This window comes from Morone saxatilis, unplaced genomic scaffold (genome assembly GCF_004916995.1).
Source record: "Morone saxatilis isolate NCDOM2014 unplaced genomic scaffold, NCSU_SB_2.0 Contig1, whole genome shotgun sequence".
NCBI lineage: Eukaryota > Metazoa > Chordata > Actinopteri > Moronidae > Morone > Morone saxatilis.
In genome coordinates, this window is record NW_023339651.1 from 19563012 (window position 1) to 19574641 (window position 11630).

At 41.8% G+C, this 11630-nt stretch overlaps 1 protein-coding gene across 1 annotated transcript in view; it reads right to left on the reverse strand.

Moving 5' to 3' along the window:
* The window catches only part of dnah9 (dynein, axonemal, heavy chain 9), a 133749-nt gene that overhangs the window by 102343 nt on the left and 19776 nt on the right, over window positions 1-11630 (reverse strand). Inside the window, 14 exon segments of the mRNA XM_035670173.1 lie at window positions 731-856; window positions 1348-1500; window positions 1977-2103; window positions 2202-2332; window positions 2670-2947; window positions 3085-3217; window positions 5710-5865; window positions 7279-7438; window positions 7603-7746; window positions 8881-9047; window positions 9277-9499; window positions 10095-10256; window positions 10442-10704; window positions 10792-10988. Of these exon segments, the coding sequence (XP_035526066.1) occupies window positions 731-856; window positions 1348-1500; window positions 1977-2103; window positions 2202-2332; window positions 2670-2947; window positions 3085-3217; window positions 5710-5865; window positions 7279-7438; window positions 7603-7746; window positions 8881-9047; window positions 9277-9499; window positions 10095-10256; window positions 10442-10704; window positions 10792-10988 (2420 nt within the window).

The window sequence follows — 11630 nt, forward strand, 5'->3', positions numbered from 1 at the left end:
ATGGAACCCACACCTTTCAGGAGCCAGAATTTACTTGAAGGCGCTGTTGTTATCAAGCCAGAACGCAGCCAGGGGGCTGAGTCACAGTTTTCATGTTCATTTGGTGCGAAGTTGTCTCCTTTCCCTCATTTCCTCATGTGAATTTAGGGTTGATGATTGCAAATTAACAAGGAGGGAACATTCGTTAAACAAGAAGGTTGGATTATGGCACCTTGAGTCACGTTATTTGGCCAAATGTTCAGTTTTTGTTCCAGTGCAACTGTCACTGATTATTTAAGAAAAAAAAATTTAAAAAATATCCATAAAATATGTCACCGAGTCAGTTTACTCAATGACAGAAAAAGGCTCCCTCAAGGAAAAAGGTTAGGAACCACTGGTCTAAAGTCCTAAAACAGTGTGTTAAGGCACAGATTCAAAAGCTTACTTTCAGAAAATCATTAGCATTTCCAGGTAGGTACAAGTGTTTCATTATCACAGACACGCAGCCGTATTTGTTCTCACTTCCTGCCACACTCTTTCTCTCTGTTCAAAATACTCAACAGAATCTGGCTGCAAACTGTGTATGTAAAGCATTAATGAGAGTTTGCACTGGGCTGAAACATCTATGAGAGGCACAGACATGATTATGGTGCCAATCCATCTGATATTGGATAAGGTGACTAATGGGGAAAATCCCCAAAGTGAGTGCTGCTTGTTACATCTATACATACATCCCGCTGAGCCTGTTTACCTGAGCTGGATAGTCAAACAGCCACTGCTCTCTGGGTTTGTCCTCATACGCCATCACCGCCTCGGTCATCTCATGACGGACCGTGGAGCGCATGGTGTCCAGAACCCGGTTCAACCACACCTCCACCTTACATGGAAAAGAAAACACAAAAATCAAAGACAGGCCCCATGAATATAAAGTAAAAAAACATTGCCATGTGTGTCACGTGAGCACCAACGGGCTCTCTTATCAATGGACCCTAATGAGGTCATTAATAAGCATTAGAGTGAAAGTGGAGTCAGGCAAATACTATGGGATGTAATGGAAAATTAATGGATTTATAGGCTTTGATATGCAAAACCCCAGGGGTGACGACAGACTCAATTTCGTTTGTCTCCTTTATTGTGGGGTTGTGATATCTATATTTGATATATATTTTCCTCCATTGTAGAAAAGGGCAGGTAAGTGAATTTCCTCATCTATCACTATCACCCTAACCCTCTACAGACAGCCGCAGTGCCACTGTCAGCACTAACTCTAATGAAGATAATAAATGCCTTTAATATTTAGCTCAACCTACAGAAGTTATAGCAGCACAGTTTTAGAGGCATGAATAAAAGATTACGGGTGTGTTTTACCTGTCCAGTGCAGTCACAGGACTGATTAAAGGGGACATACTCCTCCTCTTTGCTGTACATGCCCAGACCAGTTTTAGAAGGATTCCCCTCTCCGTCTGCCTCAAATTGCATCTTAGCCATATTGTCAAAGAGCTTAGACAGATGCTTCTGGACCTGAGCAAACAAACAGACACATTCAGTTAACACCCACGGTTGGACCGGTATTTTCTTTGCCGCCATGCAAATAAATAACGTTTTATTACTGTTTTTCAGAATCATTTATCCGAGGGGCAGGAACCCATGTTTTGCAGCATGGCTGTTAACTTCCTCTTAGAGAGATTTAGTGGCAAGTTGTGCTTAACAGTGATTTATTTCTCCAAGGTGGAAATGCATGAGATAGTGTCCTGATGATGGAGGTTGGAGCAGGCTGCAAAACTATGAGCGACATTGCCCCTGTGTGGACACTGTGGGTACTACAAAAGTCAACAGCACAAGAGTTAAATGGTGCAATCGAAGATGGTTTTAGAGAACTGTTAAGAAATCAGCTTGTCGGACATGCTTGGAAATGCATGGTGATTTCTTTCTGACTCTGAACAGACTGAAACATAAAATTCACTACTACCCCCTCAGGTAAATTTTAGTGGAGCAACCTGGTGCGGGTTGGTCCCATTAGACAGGATGTCCAGCAGATCAGCCGAAGAGATGAAGTAAAATCTCGGAAAGGCCAGACGCTTGGTGTCCAGGTATTCTGTCAGGGCTTTTTCACACAGAGACAGCCTGTGGAGAAATACACAGTCAGTGTGTGTGCGTATCTAAAACCCTGTATGAGAGTGCCCCTGGTAACAGACATAAGGAGTAGAAAAAGAGACTCTCACCTGCTCTGGATGTCCTCCAGTTTACCAAACAGACCCGGTTTATTGGTGGCCTCCACTACGTTGGGCGTTTGATGCACGGCGTTTGCCAGCTCTTTGAAATCGGCATCAATCCCCTCGAAGCGCCTGGAGTCCTGCGGAGGATTTCACGAGGGAGCCCGGCCAGGGGATTTAGGTTTCCAAAAGAGGGGGGGGGGGGGGGGAGAATAGGAGATTTAACAGCAAACATCTGGGTTTAAACACAGCCCGAACATTGTGGGAGCAATTAAAAAGTCGCGTAATCTCAGCTCCTTAACTAGCACTGTGAGCCAATTAATGCATTCTTTAATTAACAGCCATTACAGTCATGCTATCTGGGTTCATATGGCAACAGCAAGGGCGCAGGTTAGGGCCTGCATGCATATGAGCTCGTCAGCAATGTACACCTATAGAGCTGTAATTAACTGTGTGTGTAAGCGATCAGTGTGTCACCTCAGGCAGCTGTGAGCGGATGTCTTCTGAGCCAATAAAGATACTTTCCAGGTGGGTCCACGCCCGCTGCACCTCGAACCAGATGGAGATGACAGAGTCGGCCACGGACAGCTTGCTCTGCCATGACGACACTTCATCCAGGAAGTGGGCGATGTACTTGGACGACATGAGGTTCTGCAGCTGTACCTGGTTGTCTTCCAGCGTCTCAATCAGCTCCTCGTCTGTGCGCAGCAGAGGCACCTGGGTCCGGTGGTGGGGCTCATACTGGAACTGCATACCTGGACGGGATCAATACGCTCTGTCAATTGGTCATAAACTCTGGGTGGCAGGGTGAGAAACACTCATGTTGAAAGAGAGCCAGAGTGCTACCGCAGACTAAAGAAGACTGTGGTTACAAAGCCCCCCCCTCAGATACCTGTCCATGTGGAGTTGAGCTCAGAGAGGACTTTCTCCATGCCCATCTCTTTAACAGCCTTGTCCACGATCCCTCTCACCTCCTCTTCAAAGCAGTGCAGGTTCAGCTGCAGCAGGTCAGCCAGAGTGGTCTCCTGCTCACAGAAAGCCCCATTAGTACTTTACCCACAATGCATATAAGCTACATTATATAATATGATAATATTAGTAACACATTACTGCTGAGTGCTGGCTGTGACAACTGGTTTCAGTATAACAAGGACACACAGTGTCATTAATGTGAAGCAGTAGAAACTAGCCATTATAATCACAGAGGGCTCACACCTGCTGTCCATCTAACTTGCAGTTTTTTAGGGAAAATGTTTAATTTCCATTTTTCTGACCAATGTTGTAATTTAAATTCCATTTATTTAATAGGTAGTAATTAACAATGAATTGACTCCAGGCCTGTGTGTGTGGTCTACTGTGTTTCTCAAATAGGGGTATGCATATCTCTAGGGATACTTTTTTTTGAAAATGTTAATTTTTCCATGCATAATTCCTAAAATAATTATACTATTGCAAACTTCAATATAAGTTTGATGAACCCCATTTTATTTTCAATATTCCCGTTTTTAAGTTGACAGTGTAAACTGTCAACTAGGGATGGGAAGATATATGATATTGCATTTTCCGATAAAAAACTATTGAATTGCCATTATCATGTATATCCTCACATAGCTTGACTGCCAGCATACAGTCCTATATTGATTTCCTGATTTTTTTTATCAAGGGGACAAGAAAATCCCAAATCCTAATTCTCACCATGGCTGAAGGTTCGGCCTGCCTGTTGTATGAAGTATATTTGTGACGATTTTTCAACTGGCAAATGCTATAAAACTTTACAGAGGAAGGAGTAAGCAGTGAGAAGAAGAAAGCAACAAACTTTCACAATGTTGTTTGTTCACTGTGAGCGGGAAGCCAGATTTGGTATTAAATGACAAATGGATTAGTGGTTCAAACGTAGCAACAATACAGTTGAAAACATGAGGGAAGAAGTGAAAAATAAAGTGAAAATGGCAACAGCAGCAAAGTAACAGACTGTTCCTGGAAAACAGTTTGATCACTGCAGCTGCCTGTCTGCCACAGAGAATGACAAAGATCCCCAGTGAAGCAAAAGCCCATGTTTCTCAGTAAACTGTAAGTGAAACAAAAAGACACCAGCCACTTCAATGCCGTGTTGTTGAATGATGCTAAAACAACTGGTTTGCCAGGAATTAAGTGATGGATTCTATACATCTGAAATGTAGCACTGAAGTTTTTCAGTTACAAGATCGTTTAAGAGTGCTCCATTGTACCTTTTTGGTACTTCTTTTCCAACCAAAAATGTTTTGCACAGGTCAGGGGGTACTTAGCTGAAGAAATATTTCAAAGGGAGTACACTATTGAAAAAAGTTTGAGAACCACTAGTTTACGTAGTAACCCCCTGCTGGATTCCTGACCATTCGTGCCCACACAATAGACATCTTTTGTCTCCTCCTGTGAAGAGACATTGTTTTACTGTAATGTAACTTTTTCCTCCAAATGTCAGACTGGCCTTGTTTCTTGCTTTTGTTTTGTAAAAACCTGCTTTAACTTTCTTTTCAACTTCATCTGTTGACTCCATCTCCATCCATCTGGTTGGCACTAGCTAAATCTTGGTTTATTTTTTGACTGCTCCCACTCACTGCAAAGTCAAAAACCATCAGTGAGCTTTGTATTGGGTCCCGTGGGATCCCAATCCCAATGCAATCCTCTCCTACACAGTATTGTCACATCAAATAGTAAAATGGAGGGCAGACAACACCCAAGATAAACCAGACAACAGCTGGTTGAAAGAATTTAGCTACAGCTGAGTAAATACAGTTCAGTGTACGATTATGACGTGAAAAATGCTACTGCTACGAAAAGTTACATGAAGATGTAATATATGTGTCAAAAGATTATGCTCATCTTTTTTATCAGTAGGGCATATTCAAGGAATGCCTGTTGTAAGAATAATCTAAGTACAATTTAAGGCAACTGAAGAACTGAGTACACAACTGAAACCTTCAGCCCAACAATGTATATAAATCCTCGGAAACCAGCCCAATCTCATTGCAAGAGAATAAAGATAAAAAATAGAGGTGACCAATATCAAAAGGGATTTAGGTCAGAAACTGTCTTTACCTGTAGGTCTGCTGCTCTTACTTTCCTTTCCTATAGGTGGCGCTGGTTACCATGTATAAAACTCGTGATTAAACAGCTCCCTACTGTGCTGCAACCTGCTTTATATGTATCAGTGTGAATACATTGTAGCACAGTTCAAGTCCAATTTAGTCTCTGTAATACATTTTTGTACAAACGAAAGCGCTGCAGCATTACAAACAGAATAATTAAGCCCAGTGAGGATGCAGATGGAGTTGGGAACTAAAATGAGAAAATAATTGGAGAAAACTTCCCTGTGTGTCTCCTCTTCAAAAACTCTCTTAAATCATTGGCAGATATTAATAAAAAAAACATTTCAGCAAATGTACAGCTTGTAAATTCAAATTCATAATTATGGACACATTGACCCAAAGCCATGAACAGAACTATATCATCTATATCTCTAGAACAAAATGGAAACCTGGTCCATGGTGAAGCGGACTCCAGTAGCAGCCATCAGCTCATGCCAGTGTCGGGCTCGTATCGCTGGGTTTTGGAGCTCTGCCACGGCCCGGAGGGAGATGAGGAGGTTCTTCACCCTGCTGTCCAAACCTGAGAAGGCCTCCCACGCTCTGACCTATCAGTGACAATGGCCAGGAATCAGCTTTTAACAGAGGCTGAGGGAGCTTACAGCTGCAGGTCAGGATTTCATTTTAGTTTGATTTATTCCAGTGAAGTTGACATTCATGCATTTACACACATTTAGCCTTGCTCAAGGGCCTGCAACTCCCAGCTGCAGTTAATAGTAAAGACAGATGGTAGTTATTGCTCTCCTTTTCCAACACTCAAACTACCTCCTTGACTTTAAGCAACACACTTTTAGTAACTCCCAGTTGACTGTTCGCCAAGCCCCGGCCCCCTTGTTGACTGTTGCTATGCCTGATACGCCTTTTGTTCTTGCACAATGCAGTTTACAGGGATAATGGGGACAGATTTACTGCTTGAAATTATTCCGATTTTTTGAAACAGTCCCTTCATTTCAGAAAGAATGGGCAAAAGCAGTTTCTGATTACAACTGTTGCTATTTAGCTAGCTAGCTATCATGACAATGTTGGCTCCATGAGTGGGTTTTTAATGGATCCAGCTGACTTGTTTAAGAATAATTAAAGAGTTCTTACTAAATATGCACCTCATGGCTAGATACATATCATGTTAACAACCTGAGGTTCAAGTTGCATGTCTCTGGGAAAAAGTTAGCAACCCCGCATTCAATTATCAAACAGCATTGATCTTGTTTTTCAGTTAGTTGCTAGTTATTTAGAAGTATGATAAGGCCCTGTTTGGCTGCTTAGCTTCCATAGTATTCCGTTTTTTCCACGTTCCAACGTTATGAAAAAAGGATTCTAGGATGAGAAGTTACTGAGCAAACAGCAATGAAATAACTAATATATATAATATATAATGTAGCTGGGGTTGCTGGAGTGTAAAACAAATAGAACAAAGCTGTTAACGTTAGCTTAAACTCTAACAGCAGCCAAGACCAGTTTCTACACTAACTTCTGAAATGGGTTTTTTCTTTAAAGTAACCTCTGACCCCACCAACCATTGTAGTTAGTCAGTCTACTGTAGGTAGTGATAACCATGCTAACAGCTACAGGTTACGTTAGAGCAACAACAGAAAAACATACCGTTTAATCTATTCCTTACACATTTGCTCCTTTATTGGTTTTGAAAAGTCTAAAAAAAGACACCACATCTCAACTCCTTAAATTCAGATTACCTCTCTCACTACAGCCCACTGCACACCGCTTAAACATAGAGAGGAATCCACAGCATGGCAGGCCTGCTGTGTCTAGTTACACTTGCTAAGGCTATGATGGGATAATCACTTCATTGGAGGGGGTTAGCAAACGGTCAATTGTAGGTGGAAATTACTTATTCATGTTTTTTCAAGATTCATTTTCCTTACCCACCTTTTTTTAACCTCCAACACTTTTCAAGCTTAGCTATATTAAAGATCCTGCTATCCTTCCCCGCTCTCTTCCCTCACCTCTTTATCCAGCCCCCGAATATCTTTAGAGAAGCGTTTGCACTCCAGCTCCATGTCCTCCACATGGATCTCTCTCCAGGGAGTCGTCCTCCATGCCGCCATGCTGGATTCCACCACGGTGATCATGTCCCACAGCTCCTTCAGCAGGCCCACCTCACGCCTCGAGGATGGAGGAGAGTGGACAAGGTGAATTAAACTGGCATGAAAAGTGGAGCTCTTCAGATACGGACTGTGAATGTAAAAGAGCGAGCTGCTATAACGGCTCATTAGTTCCGAAGTTGGCACAGGCTTGTGGTATTTTCTCCTTCCAGCTCTGGGCTTTACCTGCATTGTCGGAGCTGTTTGTACTCAGAGACGGTGACCTCGAACAGGCTGGCGGATTCCACCAGGGAGGCCATCACTGCCTCCCGCTCCTGGATCTGCTGATGGAATGCGTCCAACATCTGGTAGGGGCTCTCGCTGTCAAACCTGAACGAATGCATGAGCCCACATAGACACCCATCGAAAACACATACACATTTGAACAAGCCCAGTAGAAATCAGGCTGTGTTTAGGTAATGAAGGGCTGCAGTTATGCCAAGCCTGACTTGGCTGCAGCGTAACCAGACCAGAGTCTCCAGCACTAAATGCACACTGTGACAATTAACAATGACTTCCATGACATTAATGGGAAAATAATCACCAGGTTATTAAGAGACCAATTACACACATAACTAATCTGACAATTAGACATTATGACGAAGCATCTCTACCTATGAATTAATTATCATTATGTTAAGATTCAATTAGCCTTGTCGGATGTGAGAGCCTCGAGATAACACTTCTATAATATCAAGTGAGAAGGCAGAAAGGTGACATTCTTATCTCTCCAAAGCTACTTGATGAACTTGGGAAAGGACACTATACAGCCAATTGTGTTGCCTTCATTGACTGACTCAGAAACAGTCAAATCAAATGCTTTTGTTTAACCTCGACTTATTTAGCATTCTTTATACTGCTTATAAACAAACAATCGATACATTTCTTATAATACAAAATGATGTAATTGTAAGCAGATACGGGGTCATTTTAAATGTTTATTCATGTTTGTGAACAACTATAATTCCTCTTATGAAATGTGTCTGTTGCCTGAACCCAACCATATGCAAATCCCCATCTGGGATGTCAAACTCTTATACTTTGTACCACCCACCACCCACCCCGACCACCTCCCTACAAGTTGCATGCAGTTAAAGAATGCAGCAGTTTGCTCACTGGGAAAAACGAGGCCAGTGTTCATAATCCAGGCAGCATTAATGTTATACAAACCTATAATGTAATGTTAATTTACATTTGTTCTTTAGTGTAATGATATATCATTAATTGCTAATGATTGCAGCATGTTATACTTTGTATACATATTATGTAATCAGTTACAGAATGCTTCATATTAGAGTTGAGTTATAGCTGTTGACAGTTACATTAGTAAACACTTTAAAGTGTATATGCTTACAACTACACTATAGTATGTTATAAACCATTTATTTTGTGTTTGTATACTGCTTATAAATGATACATAAGGGTGTTAAAATACAGTGTTTCCAAGCAAACTCTTTACTATACCTGAAGGGCCCCTTGTTGCGAAAGTGTTCTCTGAAGGTGTGCTGCTCCACGTCGAATGAGGCGCACTTCCGACGCAGGCTGGTCACCTCGATGGCCTGCAGAGGCGCCACCTGCTGTTTGACTAACACAGCCTGCTTTCTCACATTGTTCCACTTCTCTGGCAACTCCTGCACAGACAGATAGATAAACAGATAGATATAGAGAGAGGGAGATGAAGAGGAGGAGATAAAAGCAAAGCGGGCAGGAGTGACACATGATGAATTGCCAGGAGGAAGAGCATAGAACAAAGATGGGCGATCGGAAGAAGCAAAGAAAAAGTTAGAGAAATGGCTCTGTCTCAGCTGAAAGAACCAGAATATGTGCTGGTAAAGAGAATCCCAAGTGACTGAACATTACCTCCAACTGTTTGTAGACCACATCAGGAAGCTCCTGCTCATAGACCTTCAGCAGAGCGATGGTTTGTTGCAGGGGCTCAAACATGGCATCTGTGGTGCTTTGTCTGTCCTTAACAGCCAGTAGGTGACCCATGACCCCCACCAGGCCACCATAGTCGCCTTCCTCCACCTGCTGGTTCAGGCCAGCCTCGGCCACACTGATGAACTTCTCCAGATCTGACAGACTGGGGATAGATGTAATAATCATTAAAGGGACAGTTATGTTATCATTATGTTATGTTGAGTGCCACTCAGCCTGTGACCAGACATATAATGTCTTGTGTTGTGCTTCATGTCATCAGGGTTATCTATCTAGCACAGGGAACACAAATGTTTAACAGAAACTGCAGGTTTGGAAGGTCTAATGGAGAGACTATCAGGATGCATTATGGGAAGTGTAGGATCTACTGTTTTGGAGCCCACAGTAAGAACATCTCAGCCTTTGATCATTCACTTTTTAAATCTGTGTCCTCAGATTTAGTGTAACACAAACAATATCTAATTAATATCAACTATCTACTAAACCACAGTCTTGAAGACTAGCCACTCATTCAATAGCGTTCATCAGCAGATAAATATATTATTATTTGGCATTGGTGTACTCAAGGTATCAATGCTAATGTGCTTCTACAAATGTGCCATTTACATGTCATTCAGATTATAGTCAAAGTCTATCTAAAGTGTGCTAACATTAGTCACAATAAGATAATGCTCATACCAGACCAAATAAAGCTGTAGCAGCTAAACCCCTATATAAACTTGTATAAACTTGTATTGCACCTGTTGGTTACATGGTCGATGAGGTGCTGTTTAAACATGAAGCTCCACTTTTTGATGATGTTGAGCAAGGCACTCTTCATGCTACGGCCATCCACTCTCATCCACCCGTGGAACACATGCACAGGCTCCAGACCCTGCACCTCCTCGTAGATCTTCTCATACCTGCATTGTGACCACAAACAGATTTCAGTCACGTAATCAGAAGCTAAACCAAACCTAAATGCATATTTCAGCTGTTAGCTCTGGACCTAAACTTAACTTCACCCAATGAAAATATGTCCTTGAAAATAAAAATAAAAATTACCAGAGACAAACATTTTCTCACGCTCCACTTGAGTGATACCCACCCGTCCACTTGCTCTCTAAAGTTATCCAGCGTTGGCGGGCTCTCTGAGACGCTGTCCTCAGTGTAACCCTCCATCTCCTGGCTGTTGAGAACATGACCGTACAGAAGGAACTGACGCATGAACTCCTTCCTGTCGTCCACATACAGGTAGCTGTAGCGGTCCAGAGAGTTGCGAAACTCACAGCACGTTGCCATGACGCCCTGCGCACGTTCCATGAGGAGATTGCGCATGTCTGCCAGATCAGCCATGTCCTCCATGTCAGCCTGAGGGGACATTTTGCAAGTTTTTTTGGACACGTGGCATGTTGAAAATGAACAAAAATACAAGTTATAGATGTATGGAGTCAGTACCTGGTAGTGGGGGAAGGGGCTGTGCTGGGCGAGCCGTGGCACCAGCGAGGAGATTCTGAACACATCATTGATGAGGCTCTCCACCAGCTCAAAGAAACTGTCTCCCGCCCCAAAATCCAGAGGTGGAGTGAACACTATGTCAGGAACCTTCAGATCCAGCTGAGCCTCAAATAGAGGGGCCACAGACGCTCTCTGGTCTGCACACAATGGAAAGAATGGGAAGTAGTTGAATCTGCAGTGCTAGAGTCAAACATATGGATTTGTCATGATGATTAGATAAGAAGAAATTTAAGAGTGTTACAAATTTTAACTAAATGTTTTCCTCTAAAGACAAACAACTAAATGGTGAGAAAATGAGGGGAATAAGGAGGAGGAAAGAACAAGGAGTAGATCCAATTGTCAAAATACTATATTCTTTTTCATTTTTTATTCATAGCTACTTTTTCTTGGCCTTAATAGAACATGTCATGTGGTTAAGAAAACACTCAATGGAGAATCCATAGTGAGATAAAAAAAAAAAGACATGTTGACAACCAGGCTGGAAGAAGCCAAGTGAACTTGCAGTAATATATGTAAAAATGTGACTTACATGTGGTATACCAGTTTTAATTTCCTGTATGTTATGATTTTTTATATACCGCAGTATGTTTACACAGCTGGAACAACTGCTGGAACTCCTCTCTCTCTTTTGCAACAGAACATTTGAGAATTATCTCTTTAAATAAATACTTATATATATATATATATATATATTATATTATATATATATATTACTATATATATATATTTTTTATGTCCGTTTATAGTGTTGAAAAATCTATTTTTAAATATTTTGTTTT